Genomic DNA, 16429 nt, shown 5'->3' on the forward strand with positions numbered 1-16429 from the left:
ACACACTCATTGCAATCAGCTGCATCGCACCCTCCTACATCATGATCAGCACCCCATTCCCCTAAGTCATTCACATTATAATCAGCTACCCCCACAATCCTCATATTATAATCCCACTCACCCCTTACATCACTCACACATTGCTTTTGTTTCATTAATAAATATATTTGTAGATTTAAAGTACATTTCAAAAACGGAAGAGAGCTGCTCTGTGTACAGTACCCCTCACAGAAAGCTGCTGTGAGCAGCTGACATCGGCGCATGCACAGAATGGCACAAAGACCAGCACCGATGTCGTGCACACGCAGAACAACACAAACATCAGTATTTGCGCAGAATGAAGTGCGCAAATCGATCCCCATTGGAATCACACTATTGCCAACACCAGTAAGTGTTGAAAGTACTGTTCCCTAATTCTTCAGCGATGTTATAGCCAAATCTTGCTGCCAAAATGCTCGTTATCCAAGAACTACTTGTATCAACTAACTTTCTGACATTTTTACCTTTTACATATAAACTGGGTTTAAACTTATACTTTATATTCAAAAATCTTACATATTAAGGAACAGAAAGAGAAATCAGAGAACAATGAAGACACGAGAACTTATGAAACAGTTTGTAGATAAAACTTACATCTGAGAAGTTAATTATGCAGCTTTTTAAAATTAATTTGGTGATAAAATTAAAATAAGCTGAGAAATAATATATATCAATCGACCATTCACACAGTGATACAATCCTTTTCCTGCATAATGATAAACTCTACAGGTGCTCAGACTGCAGCATCGCCTTGAAGCTAACTGAATGGATCCAGTTTATCAAACTCCAGCTCAAGTGTTTGAAATACACTGTAGTTTACTGTAAAAACAAGAGCAACTTAAAGACACAGGTACAGGATTAGGCAATTTCCCATTGTGAATTATATTGTTGCAGTTTCCAGAGTTTGAAGATTAAGCTATTAAATACTCCTAAATCATGGAAAGAAAATCAGAGTAGCACAGAAAAAGGAACTGTTCATCCCCTTCCCCAACCAACATAATTTTACACTAATGTTGATATGTTTCAAAAATATCAGAAATGAGAAAATATGGGTGTTTAACAGGCAAGTTGGAGATCACAATGAAACCTCCAAGAATAAGTCCAAAGTTAACAACCAAATTCCTGGGCCATTTAATTTTATTTGAAGTTCAACTCTATTACTGATGATCAAATTTTCTTATTCAAAACCATATTTTAAAGCTATATCAAAATACTATGTTTAAAGAAAATTTACTAGTTTCAAAAAATTTTTGATTGATCCAATTGCTTTGTCCTCCTTTCTAAACACTTTGTAAAGAATCAAATTTAAATTCTTTATCGGATTAGCTAATCAACTGGAAGAAATTTGTGCTTGTCAACCCCAAAATAGGCCATTTAGACCAAATGGTCTGTGCCAGTGTTGATGATTCACTTCAGTCTCTTCCCACCTCTACATTTCACTGTATTAACATCTCCTCCTTGTTCATGTGTTTGCACGCATTCTCCTTAAATGCATTTATGCTACTTGCTTGAATCACTCCTTGTGGCAGCAAATTACAAATTGTTGCCACTCTTTGACTAAAGATGTTTCTCCTGATTTCCCTTTTTAAATTAGCAGTGACCACCCTGTTTGTCCCCCTCATTCCCATCTCCTCTTTCACAAATTCTTTATGTTTAATTCTTCCAGGCAGATTTTCAATTAGCTTCAAGTCTCTAGTGCAAAACAAAGTTAAAAGGGATATGCAGGCACAATTTCCACTTTAAAAATTGCAGTGACTAATTTTAGGCTCATTCTTTGCAAGAAAAATAAGATTTGGTAAAAGACAAGGGAGATTGTCAATCACAAATGTAATGTTGATTGTGTGATTTATCTACATTTTCAATATCATTTACTGCAAGCTTGGATTGTTTGGTTTTTGAGTTAGTAGCATGTTGGTTTTCTGCATACCTTAAATTAATTATTAACTTGGGCTGCAAGTATTTCTATAGCCACAGTGATTTCTTTTAAAACAATTGTTGGAAGCCTAGCTTTAGATAGTTTTGGGTTGCAGCATCGTACATAATGAGGCTTCAAGGCTTATTGGAGGTTTCTGGAACTTTTTTTTAAGCATAAGGGAAACACTTGTAACTTAAAGTAAAAAAAACCTGAGTTTTGGGAAATCCTATTAAGGCCTTGGATAAATATGGCTGTACAGAGTAACAATCCTGAGAAGGTTAAGATAAAGTGAACTAGTTTACCTTAGGATGAAAAGTTAATGCTAATTACAGACCAGAAGTGTTGGGATAAAACCCTGAAAAGGCTACCTAAAGCTGAGTTTGTTTAAACTCAAGTGTGTAATAGATCTGCACTTCCAGGCTATATCTTAAAGTCACAATTAACTTAAACATATCCGATATTAGAGACAGGGACTCTAGTGGTACCGTATAAGTATTGATTTCAGGTACTATACAAAGTTAAAAAATTACACAACACTAGGTTATAGTCCAACAGGTTTAATTGGAAGCACACTAGCTTTCGGAGTGACGCTCCTTCATCAGGTGATTCACCGGCATCTCTGAATCAGGTACTATACAAGATGTGTTGAGTATTATACAAAAGCTTTTTTTTTTCCCAATTTATAAAGGAATGCTTTGGATTAATGGGATTAAACTTTCGCTGTGTGTTTAAAAAATGTGTTATAATGCCTTTATGCGTTATTCTATTTTATCTTCCTTTCTTTTGTTAGTAAACTTCTGCTGTATTGTTAAAGCAAAATCAACAGTATTACTTCAATGTTTCAGTGAGAGACCACTTGGTTAAAGCCAAAATAAAATCTATCAAGCCCAGCCTCAGTCTGGAATCTGATCTGTCCAGTAATAACATCAGGTGGGATTGTAACACAAATTTTACCCTCGTTATCATCATCCATAACTCTGGATCAAAGGGGAATTACCACTCTACCTATTAGGCTGCGGTGGGTTACAACTCAACCATCAGTTGCACTATTTTCAAGTCACAATGCTGTGTTACCTCTCATGCACAACAGGTGAATGCGTGGTTATGACGTTTAAAAAAAAATGCAGAGGACGGAATACTTACCCACTTGCTTCAAAGGGGGAAGCCTCTTTGGAAGACTGAGAGTGAAGGATCTTTTCAATTTTTTCCACCGATCGGATTACGTGAAGCAGTTTTAACACACACATCTGCAAAAATACACATGTATAAAGTAGAAGTGTTTATGACAGTCAACTTACTTAATACATTCAACTCTTACCTATAAAGCACAACTTATATTCTTACATCAATATACAACTTCAATCTATAGGTGTCGCTCACCAGGATTCTCACTCATGCCCGACACTTATGACAAGTGAAACGTCCAGATGTTACTATACTGTATATGCAACAGCTGCAACCAAATCAGTTTCAATGTGTAATTGTCCTCCAGATATAAGCTTATTTGAAAATAAGACTGACTTAGGTATGGAAATTACATATACTCATGGTTGGATTTTACATACATATACAATTCATGGTCTATTGACATGAACAATGCTTTAACCTCAAGGACCCATGGGTTGCTTCTAATCCTGGCAGAAATAAAAATAGGTTTAGCATGTTTTATTGCATGTGACACATTTCTACATGCACATACAATCGTTCCAAAGAGCCAGTGATAGTTCAGTGGGTAACACATTAGCCACGTAGTCAGAAGGTTGTGAATGAAAACAAATATGCAAATGGAAGTAGTGGCAAAACAGCATCCATTACACGATTAGATTTGATGAGATGTGGGATAAAATAAAAGGTTTTAGAACCAATACATATAAGGTTTAAAAGGGCCAAATCCAAAAGAAGTGCCTAAAGCATGAAATCAAAGAGCAGGAGTCCACTCAGTCCATTATGCCTGTGCATTCCTTTGAAAAGGAATGAAGAATTTATACCCGAAACATCAACTCTTCTGCTCCTCGGATGCTGTCTGACCTGCCATGCTTTTCCAGCGCCACACTGTTTGACTCATCTCACAGGCTACATTTTTTTTTAAACCAGTCTTCTGAATTCAAGCTGTCTTCTGAAAAGTTGTTATTGAATTTGCTTCTACCAATTTTTCAGACAGATCACAGCAACTCATCTCTGGTATTATTGAATCAATGGCAATCCAAATCCTATGGCTATTGAGACCTCTATCAAGGCAAACATTTTCTACTTATTTACTGTAGCAAAACTGCCTTACAATTGTTTGACAAAATACCATATAAAAGGCTGGCAAGACAGACGATTTGGCTGGAAAGCTTAGGGTTGTTCTCCTTGTAGTAGAATAATTTGGAAGAGATTTGATTGAAACATACAGTATTATAGTAGAGACTGAAAAAAGGTAGGAGAGGAAAAATTCTTCCCATTAGTTGATGGCAGAGGACTAAATGACAGAGATTTAAGATTTTGGGCAACAAATGCTGAGAGAATTTGTGTTTTACGCAGCACGTGATAAAAATGTGGAACCCACTGCCCATGGGGGTGAAGGCAGTGGAAGCAATTAATGATTTCAAAGGAAATTTGATGTGCACTTGAAGGATACAAAACTGCAGGTGTGAGTGGATTGAGCAGGAGTGTGGAACTGACTGGATTGCTCTGCAAAGAGCCAGCATAGGCTTGTTAGATGAAATGGCCTCCTCTCTACTATGAATTATTCTAATTTTAAATAGCTAGACTAAATAATTTCAACCTTTTTTGGCTCTAAGAACAACCCTTGCCTTTCTAGTCTTAAAATTCAGGTAGCCAAAAACTAGTTTTAAAGCATGATTTTGTGTTGCTGAGGAGTAGGAGAATCGATGTTTCGGCCATAAGCCCTTCATCACAGCTTGTGCCTGAAATGTCAATTCTCCTGCTCCTTGGATGCTGCCCGACCTGCTGTGCTTTCCCAGCAACACACTCTCGACTCTGCAATCCTCACTTTCTCCCAGTAAGTGATTTTGTATTTGTCTCTGTCTGTACAGCGAAGTGCCCCTGGAATCAGTCCTAAGGTCTCTTACTGTTTCCAATCTGTGTAAATCTGAATTCATTAACACAACGCAAATTAATCAAGTCTGCAGATGGAAGTAGGCTCAGCATGCAGAATAGGTTGATGCAGCAGCTGAGGAACAGTGAGAGAAAAATTGGAAGTGAATAGAGAGAGAGAGAGAGAGAGAGAGAGAGAGAGAGAGAGAGAGAGAGAGAGAGAGAGAGAGAGAATTGGAGCCTGCAAGTGACAAAATAGCTTCAAGATATTTAAATTATCACAGGACCCAAGAATCAATGTTCATCCTATTACCACATTACCAGCAAGGTCTATTTTTAAACACCCACTCTCAACATTTTGTAAGGTGGCTCAGGTGCAGCATTAATGAGCAGAAAGCAAAAGGTGAATGCTGCAAATTTGAAGGTCAGAGTGCTCATTTGGAGAATGAGTGTCTCTGCAGCGTATTGAAATACGTCATTACACAGTCAGATTGAGATTTAAACAAATTCAAACAGGTTTGCCACATGGTGTCTCTGTACTCAGAGCCATTGTCACAGGGCCATTACATCCCACTCACAGTAACAAGGTCACAAAAATACATTACATTCCACTCTCAGTGATACTGTCTCAGGGTCACGTCCCATTCACAGTGGCACTGCTACAAGGCCAAAAAGATCATGTCCCCACTACCTTAAACTAATTCATTTAATACTAAACAGATAAACAAACTCCAAGTAACAGCAATATATGTAGAGGGTGCACAAAATGTCAACACTTTCACAGCCAAAACTTCAATGTGAAAATAGCCTGCAAAACAAAGTTTCTACCCTTCACACATGACTTCTGATCATGGGATCACTGATCTGACACTGCTCCCTTCAGAATGACAGATATTGTTGACAAAAACTGCAGAGGCAACACTAAATCTGTTTGGAAATATCCCAGAACAAATGAAATCAAATTCTGTTTCCCTTCATTGCATTAGATAGAATATCATTCACAGAACTCACACTACTCATTACTCCCACACACAACTGCCAAACAAACAGACTCACTGCAGCAGAATTCCTGTATTCTGGGTGCACTGGCCTATTAATCTGATGCAAATACTTTGAATACACCCATCCAAAAATAATGCCAAAACCCAACCCACACAAATTGAGCAACATAAGGGCGTACATTATTCACAGTAATCCCTGCAATAATCAACTTAACCTGTTTATATTGTGATCGGGAAGGAATCAAATAAATAAAGCCAAGATAGATAAAGGGGCGGCACGGTGGCTCAGTGGTTAGCACTGCTGCCTCACAGCGCCAGGGACCCAGGTTTGATTCCAGCCTCGGGCGACTGTCTTTGTGGAGTTTGCACATTCTCCCTGTGCTCTGGTTTCCGCCCACAGTCCAAAGATGTGCAGGTTAGGTGAATTGGTCATACTAAATTGGCTGTAGAGTTAGATGCATTAGTTAGAGGGAATGGGTTACACTTCGGAGGGTCAGTGTGGACTAGTTGGGCCGTAGGGCCTGTTTCTACACTATAGGAAATCTAATCTCATGTGGAAGATGCACCTCAAATTACGTAGTGCTGCTTTCACTAATACTCTGGAGCTTCAGCTGGATTTTCTGCTCCATAACTAGTCTTCTTGCTCCCTGAATAGGTGATGTAAGTTATTTTTTTCATTATTAACCTAGGTTTTTAGAATCAACCTGTTCAAGGATGTTATTACACATCTCTAGAGCAAGCGGGACTTCAACCCGAGCCTCCTGGTTAGGGGTGCAGATGCTACCACTACATCACAAGAGAGGCCTTAAAATCTTACTTCTCCCAGGTGGTCTCCCATCTAAGTATTAACCAGGCTTGTGTCTGCTTAGCTTCCAACAGAAAATACTTTCAGACCAAAATGCCGTATGCATGGACTTTGTGGTGTGGGTTAGGAAATTTCTCAATTCATTGCACCTGCCTTGGGGGAAGGTATCTGTCAGACATTTGGTCTGGGGGATGGGCCAGAATCATTTGGGTCCACCAGCCCCAACACAGACCGGAGACAGCCACAGGGATTGCCAAGAAACAAAGTGGGTTGTTTAAAAGATTGGTCTTGGTTCTTTGGGAATTCATTACAATTATTTCTTTAAATTTCAGGTCATCTAACTTAAAGCTCTCAATCCACATCACCTTACACCATATCCCTATGCCTTCAATCTACTCTTATGCCAATCCATGTCCCAAGAACCCCCATAGCCCATGTTTCAAATTATGTGCTTCATACTCCCATAGTTCCTAATAATTCCCAAGCCAACTCACTCAGTATTCACCTTGGGCAAACCTCAGAGCAAGGTTGAGAAGAAATAGAAGGCCTGAATATCCATTGCAGCCTTCACTATCTTACAAATACACTTACATTGATGAAATCTCTTTCAAAACTTCTAAAACCTCTGACATATTTTATTCCTATAAAAATTAGCAAACTTGTATTTATAATCCCTCGTTGAAACAGCTAATCTTTTGATAACTTCTTCGGGATGTCAGTCAAACTGTGAATGTAAGACCCCCAATAATTAGTTGGGGAAATCAGCCAAACATTAATGATAGCCCTTGGGCAAGTTTAAGTAGCTAATGTAATTGCTAGAACAGATACTTTTCAAGATTTGGCTAGTTTTTTTAATTTGTAAAAGGCTATTATTTAAGTAGCTTCATAATTTGCGATTTTTTGAATATCTTCCTAACACAAGCTGGCTGTTATTTCAATGTTTAAAGGGCTGGAGATTTTATAATTTCACAGTTTGACAGTTCTACAGACTTTGTCCCTAGTCTCTGGAGCAGGACTTAATGAAAGGATAGTTATACGAAGACATTCCCAGGATCACACTTCACCATACTTTATATCCTGCCTTTAAATAGCATTTGATTAGATGATATTAAAGTGGATTTTAAGACCAAAGTCAGATCAACTATAACTGGACTGAATGGCAGGACATGTACAAGTTATCAAGTGATGACTACTACTCCTGTTTCTTACACAATCTTCACTGCTGCGTTATCTACACAATATACAGTAACTACACAGCAGCAACACCATGCATTAACATTGCACCTATAACGTCATTGGCTGTAAAGCACTTGGAGATGTCCTTCAGTCACAAGAGGCACTATACAGCTGCATACTTTGCCCAATTATACCAGCTTGTGTTGTTTAAATTCAAAAGCTTAACTAAAAAATACACATACTAAGAGTGGGCAACCATGAGTGAATGAAAGCATAAATATATTTTAGTTCTAAATAAGTTTATATTAGTTTCATCCTTACCATATGTTGACAACTGCAGAGTCAATATCCTAACAACTCCATTCTGTTAAATGCTCCTAATATGATATTAAACAGTATTTCACCTTTTTCTTCCGGATGTCATCTTCTTTAAGCAAACGGTCATCAATGGCTTGAATGCCTTCACTAACTGCCAGCTTGAGACTCTATAGCACAAAAAAAACCAGAAAACCTTCTCAGAAAATAAAGGCATGACACTTAAAAGCAAAAGGGAGGAACAATTCAAAATTCAGTACTGTTCTGTGCACTGCAATCTATCAACAATTACAGAAGATTACAAACCAAGCATGTTCAAGTTGCTTCACAACCAATTTATAATTGAATATCTCAATGGTCATGTTAACAAACAAAACAACTTGATTCCATCAGTAAATTAGTAAAGCCACCACTTTCTTTTAGCAGATTGTGGAAATAACATCCATAAAACAAAAAAACCTACAAAATAAATTAAACAATTCAACAACTTAAACTTATTAGAGCAGCTTGAAGATAGAAAATGTCTCAATTCATAACAAACTTTCATTGCTTACAGTTGCTGATATTAGAAAACGTTTTTCTATTGGCATATTCCTCTTTCAGCAATCTAGGTTCAGTGGCTGGAGTTTACTTTGGGGTTTTGAGCTAACCTTTGTTATTCCACTATTTTAGTTTTTGTTTCACTAGATTGGATACAATCTATATCAATGAGATACTACACCTTTCAGTTTAGCCACCATTATCTTCATCAAAGCAATCAAATTGATTGGATCCCTATATTCCCTTCAGTGATCAAACTCATCTCGATTAGTATTCCATCCCTCACATGGGCCAGCTGACCTAAGTGCACCTGGGCACAATTAACTTGATATAGCAAGAGTTGAAACACAGCAAAAAAAATTAAGCCGTGAAAGAACCACACAAAGTGAAAACTTAAAATGAGAAAAGCACACAACAGGAGAGAGGAAAGGCAAAACAAACAGTGACTAAGTATTTGAGATAGAAACAAGAAATATCAAAAGTGTTCCTTTAATATTGCCTGTCCTTATGTGTTGCATTTAGTCCACTGTATTTAGCAACTAATTGCTTAACTGTCTAGCCCAGCCCATGCAAAGCCCTACCCATCCATCCCATATTGTACAGAACAGAATTATCTCTATCTTACATTTCTCTCTTGCACTCCAGTTGCTCAACAGTGTATTCAAAGTCCTACAGCATGTCATATGGTTCTCAGCAATTACAATCCCTTGGCCAAACGAGTTCTAGCTCAAGGACTTCCTGGTATAAGGGAAAGGGGGGAGATTGAGACTGATGAGAGAAAACGAGAGAGAGAGGAAGGAACCAATGAACAAGGAGATAACTTCATGAAGATACTCACAGATGCAAAAGACATCTTGCATTTCAGCAGCCGAGCGCAAAGCCACTCTGCTGTCCATAAATGCTAAAGGGCCTCTTCCCTTGCTGTAAAAGCCCTTTGACTCTTACTTTTTGACAGTTCTAGTGATTCATTGTGAAATATGTTTGACTACTACAAATTCAGTTCCCAATAGCTGAAAACCCAGAAGACAAAATTGTTCAGAACTCAAAGCTGGCAATCCAACTTGAAGTCCAAATGGTGCAGGTGCAAATGAACGCACTTTACTGAAGTATCCTTTTACTGTGTTTAACTTTACACATGGTTGACCAGAAACTATGCATGACAAATGTGATAAAATGTCCCCTCACTCAGCATTATCTTTTTTTTTAATAAGAAAACATAATTTCCATGATTACATCAACAAAATCGTGGACGGCACAGTAGTTAGCACTGCTGCCTCACAGCGCCAGACACCTGGGTTCAATTCCCGCCTCAGGCGACTGACTGTGTGGAGTTTGCACATTCTCCCCGTGTCTGCATGGGTTTCCTCCGGGTGCTCTGGTTTCCTCCCACAGTCCAAAAATGTGCAGGTTAGGTGAATTGGCTATGCTAAATTGCCCATAGCGTTAGCTGTAGGGGAATGGGTGTGGGTGGATGCGCTTTGGCGGGTCGGTGTGGACTTGTTGGGCCGAAGGGCCTGTTTCCATGCTGTAAATAATCTAATCTAATCTATGTAAAAAAAATCAGCAAGTTATCAGATGGTTCAACCCAAAGCAGTTTACATTTCCAATTCGCAAGAACCAAAGCTGAAGTTATTGGTTCATAACTAGTGACGTCACAAGGATGAAACACAAAGACATACCATCACCTCTTCTCTCAACTGACCCAATGGTACTGTTAGTTGCTTCAAAGCTCTGTCCATGCCAACCTGAAAAAGAACATCACAATTAAAAACAAAGTACAAATGCAAACAGTTAGAATTGCATAGCTCCTATTGAAAGCAGGATTTGCCTTACCAAATTGGTAGAAAGGTTGACAAAGTCTGCATAGTCTTTATTTATCAGTTCTACCATAGCAGTTTTCAGAAGCTTATAATAAAGTTCCAGATCATCCCGAAGAGTTTCCAATTGAACATGTTTTCTGCATTCAGACACAAAATGATCCACATCAAAATCATCCTGTAAATGGAAAGCAATGAACATGTTAAAGAATCGAAATAAATCTCAGCCTAATGAACATCTATTTCACTTTTAATAAACAGAAGACAGGATACGAACATTTACGACTTGTCGTGCTTCAGAATTAATAAATACAGCTTTCATAAATTATTAAGGAAACCTGAAATATATTGTGGTAAGCATACAGCTGTGGAAAGGGAAAAGGTCAAAAGTCCAATCTGGATGCCAACAGGACAAATATGTTTACCTTAGTTAGTAGGATCTTATACGAGAGGTAATTAATGACTGAAGTTAATTAAATTTAAGAAGCAAATTGACCAGAATCAGAGCAAGTTCTGGTCCAAAGTCAACACGACATGGCTGTGTGGGAAAACGGAAGAACACTAAAGGCAGCAAACCAGGGCAGGACGTACACAGTTAATGATAAGGCCATGAGGTGTGTTGCCTAACAAGGCACCTTAGGGGCCAGGTGTGTCGTTACTTGAAAGTGGAGTTGCTGGTGATGAAAAAAAGTGTTGGCATGCTTGCCTTCACTGGTCAGACACTGAGTATAGGAATTAGGTTGTCACGTTGTAGCTGTACAGACACTGGTGAGGCCACTTGAAGAATCCAGCTTTCAATTCTGGTCACCCTTTTATAGTAAGGATGTTGTGAAAGGGTGTTGAGAGGGTGCAGAAATGATTTACAAGGATGTTGCCAGGACTGGAGGGTTTTAGCTACAGGGAAAGGCTGAACAAGCTGAGGCTACTTACCCTGGAGTGTTGGAGGCTAAGGGGTGACCTCATAGAGATTTATAAAATCATGAGGGGCAAGGATAACATGAATAGCCAAGGTCATTTTCCTAGGGTGGGGGAGTTCAAAACTAGAGGACATAGGTTTAAGGTGAGAAGGGAAGGATTTAAAATGGAACTGAGGGGCAACGTTTTCACACAGAGGTTGGTGTGTGTATGAAACAAGCTGCCAGAGAAAGTGGCGGTGGAGGATACAATTATAACATTTAAAAGGCAAGATTTAGAGGGATGCGGGTCAAATGTTGGGAAATGGGACTAGATCTGATTGGAATTTCTGATTGGTGCAGACGAGTTGGACCATCTGTATCCATGCCAGATGATCTATAACCCAATATAAGATCAATTCAAAATAAGATATTCCTTAACCACCAAAATGGACAGTCTGGTGGCTTTTTATAATTTCTTCTGTTAAAAGACACTTAGTTAATGACAAGTGAAAATTGCTCTAATTGTATAAATGATATATTAAGATGAAACAGCAAAACAATTCATTTCTGAACTCTCTCAAAATGCAGCACAAAATACACAATTACATCACTGGAAAAAAACAAACCCGGGTACATGCAATCTTATGACAGCCATTTCATCCAGCAGGAATCTGGTGGCAATGGTCTCTGCTCATACCATCATGTAGATAAATGGTAGAGTCATATAAGACATGATTTGGAGATGCTGGTGTTGGACTGGGGTGTACAAAGTTAAAAATCACAACACCAGGTTATAGTCCAACAGGTTTAATTGGAAGCATTAGCTTTTGGAGTGCCGCTCCTTCGTCAGATGGTTGCGGAGCACACAATTTATAGCAAATGTTCAGTGTGATGCAACTGAAATTATACATTGAAAAATACCTTGACACACATACACACTCCCACACTCTCATATGCACCCTCTCACAGCCTTAGACTGCTTTACACAAATATATATACTCTCTCTCACACTCTCAACCCCCACCCCAAACAGACACACTCCTACACACACATGCATCCTTTAACAGACTTAGACACTTTACAGTCTCAGACACTCACAACCCCCCACCCCAGACAGATAGACACACACACCTATAGACACTCCTACACACATCCTGTCACAGACTTCAACACTTTACACTCATACACACATATACATTCTCTCTCTCAGACACTCACAAAGCCCCACCCCAGACACACAAACCCAAACATACACATATACATATGTGGGGTGAATTTGTACTTGCAGAGTTACACATTATACTTTGCTCAAAAACTGCATGAATCCATGTAAGACTCTGAACTCACTTTTTCTATTAGAATCAGTCTAAACATTATGGCACAGTCAGGGAATACAGGGAGCTAACATCTTAACTGAGCTGACACCAATTGTTACAGTTAACCTGAGAACGCAACTCTTAAAAAAAGTTTTGTGATTTACATATGAAAGTGAAACTAACATGGTCATTCTAACAGATGAGAGACTTAACAAACAGTCAAGATATTTTTTAATGTATAATTTCAGTTACATCACACTTTAAACTTTTGTTATAAATTCTTTCAATTGTGTACTCCACAACCACCTGAAGGAACAGCACTCCGAAAGCCAGTGCTTCCAATTAAACCTGTTGGACTATAACCTGGTGTTGTGTGTGTTTTTAACTAGGGTCATATAAGTTAACTTCTAAGCACTGGGGTCGTAGAGTCAGTGAGACAAAACAAGGCTGGAAAAATACATTGCCATTGTCAGTGTTTTAATTATCACGAGCGTAACGACAGAGAACCCAGAAGAATAGGGGATACCCAATACCTGGACCTAAAGGTAACTGAGATATGCGAAAATGATTCTGGATTAGTGGTGCTGGAAGAGCACAGCAGTTCAGGCAGCATCCGAGGAGCTTCGAAATCGAAGGGCTCTTGCCCGAAACGTCGATTTTCGAAGCTCCTCGGATGCTGCCTGAACTGCTGTGCTCTTCCAGCACCACAAATCCAGAATCTGGTTCCCAGCATCTGCAGTCATTGTTTTTACCTATGCGAAAAATGACGACGTGCCAGGGTAGGGAGGAGGCAGCGGGAGGATCTGCAGCAAGAACATTGCTGGTGGTGTTGTTGCTGATTGATGGGACAGGGTAATGAGCACAAGTCAATGAGAGTGGTCCCAGGTTGACAGCTGGGGGGGGAGAGAGGGGGGGGGGGGGAGAGAGGGGGGGGGGGGGGAGAGAGGGGGGGGGGGGGAGAGAGGGGGGGGGGGAGAGAGGGGGGGGGGGGAGAGAGGGGGGGGGAGGGGGAGGGGGGGGGAGGGGGAGGGGGGGGGAGGGGGAGGGGGGGGGGAGAGGGGGGGGGAGAGGGGGGGGGGGGAGGGGGAGGGGGGGGGAGAGGGGGGGGGGGGAGGGGGAGGGGGGGGGAGAGGGGGAGGGGGGGGAGGGGGGGAGGGGGGAGAGGGGGGAGGGGGGAGAGGGGGGGGAGGGGGGAGAGGGGGGGAGGGGGGGGAGGGGGGGAGGGGGGGGAGGGGGGGAGGGGGGGGAGGGAGGGGAGGGGGGGAGGGGGGGGAGGGGGGAGAGGGAGGGGGGGGGGGGAGGGAGGGGGGGGGAGGGAGGGGGGGGAGGGGGGGGGAGGGGGGGGGGAGGGGGGGGGGAGGGGGGGGGAGGGAGGGGGGGGGGGAGGGAGGGGGGGGGAGGGAGGGGGGGGAGGGGGGGGAGGGGGGGGGAGGGAGGGGGGGGGAGGGGGGGGGAGGGAGGGAGGGAGGGGGGAGAGGGGAGGGGGGGGAGGGGGGGGAGGGGAGGGGGGAGGGGGGGGGGGGAGGGGAGGGGGGAGGGGGGGGGGAGGGGAGGGGGGAGGGGAGGGGGGGGAGGGGAGGGGGGAGGGGAGGGGGGGGGGGGGAGGGGTTGCTGGAGGTCCCCACGCTGACGGCTCAGGCTCGAGCTCGAACCGAAGGGGTAGGTCGGCTTTGGAGTTGGTTAACGAGGCTCAGAGCACCGCTCCGCCAAGTATATACCTTCCTGAACTCATCCTTGTTGAAGCAAAGCGAGTCAGGCCCCATGGGCAAATTGAGCAGCCCTGCCGCCCGCTGTAGCTCCATTCTCCACCGGTTTTCATCGAAGCCGCGGCCTAAACCTATGTCGACATGGCAGCTGCCGAGAACGACGAGGGTACAGGGGGAAGCAAGAGGTATCACGTCCCAGGACCTCCGTCTACAGCGACCTCTGCCGCACGGGAAGACCTATGCCACATTCCCTCCTGCACTACAGCATTGACAATTCAGTTTATTCGATCAACAATTGACTCGCTACTGTGTACCTTGTTTCAGGACTTTACGACATCTGCCGTCCTCTGAAATGCTCTAGCAAATCAGTTGTATAAAATCGCTAAGATGCCTCAAATCAAGAGGAATTAAACCAGATGACATGGTATTGTTGTAGAGGCTGGATACAAAATTTGCATATTCAGCCCTGTGGACCCTGCAAAACCTCTCTGACCAACATCTGGGGGTTGCTGTCAAAATTCAGGGAACTATCTCACAGACTAGAAAAGCATTGTCATACTAATAGAAACATACTTTACAGACAACATTTCAGACAGTGCCATCAACGTCCCTGAGTATATCTTGTACCGCCATCTGAATAAACCCAGCAAAAGCATATTGGTATACAGTTGATACAAAACAAAGCAAAGTGGATGTTGGAAACCTGAAACAAAAAACAAAATAGATGAAGTAACTCAGCAGGTATAGCAGTGTGGGATATAGGTAAAGCAGTGTTACTTCTGCAATCATAATTGCTTATGCAAAGTAAATGAACTCACACCAGTGTATAATTGTTTCAGTCAAGAGTTGAGTTAACAAGAATGAAAACTATGTGAAGGAAATATATAATCATTTTTGTATTAGGTAAAATGTGCATACAAGAATGAAATGTGCCTGCAAACAATGGTAGATGTTACAGACAAATAGATAAGGTGCTATAAAGGGAGCGGCGCGGGGGGGGGGGGTGTAGGTTAAGCTAGATATGCTTGTACAAACAGTAGTTATAAGCATCTGTTTCCTGCTTCTGCAAAGACAAAAAAGTCCACAATTAAGAGGTCATAAGGCTCAGTATGGGCAAAGAATGGAAGGAAATATTGCTTTAGCAAGCAAGGAAGCAGATGGCAGTGGAGAAAGATATATAACAATGGAACACAGCAGGATGTGGTGAAATGGTCCAGCAGGACATACATTTTGTTATGTACAAGGCCGGATGAGGCCAGAGATAAACAGCTAGGTTTGGAGTAGTGGGAGATATAAACAGGGAAGGAGCAATGGGAGGAGGGAAAGAGAAATGAATTGTATACAAGATATATACTTGCTAAACTCTTTGTGACTGTTTTAGACACCACGCTTGCAAGCATAGAATAAACGATACTGCTGCTTCAGATCTTGTCTCGGACTGAAATTAGTGAAGTGAGTGGGTTCTATTTCCCACAGCAGCATCTGTGGAGAGAAAATAGAGTCGGCCTTTTGGGTCTAGTGACTCTTTTTCAGAACTAATGGTAGCTAGGAAAATGTTGGTACAGATACTGAAAATGACATAGGGGAGAGCAAGGAGTAAGTAATAGGTGGAGATGAAGCCCAGAGCTAGAGAGTAGCAGTTGGGCAGGCAAAGAAATGGATAATGTTGAGCTGAGGATGGGGAAGAAAACCTGCTAATGGGGACTAATAGTATGTGAAAAAAACAGTCCAAGTGATGACAAGGCCTGAAAACAAAAAAAGCTGGAGATCACAGCTGGTCAGGCAGCACCCATGAAGAGAAAGCAAACTAATGTTTCAAGTCTAGACGACTGTTCATCAGAGCTAAAGTGGTGTGGAGGGGACA

General features: G+C 41.5%; 1 protein-coding gene across 1 annotated transcript in view; it reads right to left on the minus strand.

The window, feature by feature from the left end:
* cog2 (component of oligomeric golgi complex 2) overlaps positions 1 to 14749 on the minus strand; it is a 65751-nt gene extending 51002 nt beyond the window's left edge. Inside the window, exons 1-5 of the mRNA XM_072558870.1 lie at positions 14578 to 14749; positions 10664 to 10825; positions 10510 to 10575; positions 8380 to 8460; positions 3098 to 3201 (exon numbers count right to left, since the gene is read on the minus strand). Coding sequence (XP_072414971.1) covers positions 3098 to 3201; positions 8380 to 8460; positions 10510 to 10575; positions 10664 to 10825; positions 14578 to 14661 — 497 coding nt within the window. The 5' untranslated portion in view covers positions 14662 to 14749. The remainder of the gene's footprint in view (positions 1 to 3097; positions 3202 to 8379; positions 8461 to 10509; positions 10576 to 10663; positions 10826 to 14577) is intronic.
* Positions 14750 to 16429: the final 1680 nt, after the last annotated feature.

This window comes from Chiloscyllium punctatum, chromosome 3, assembly GCF_047496795.1.
Source record: "Chiloscyllium punctatum isolate Juve2018m chromosome 3, sChiPun1.3, whole genome shotgun sequence".
NCBI lineage: Eukaryota > Metazoa > Chordata > Chondrichthyes > Orectolobiformes > Hemiscylliidae > Chiloscyllium > Chiloscyllium punctatum.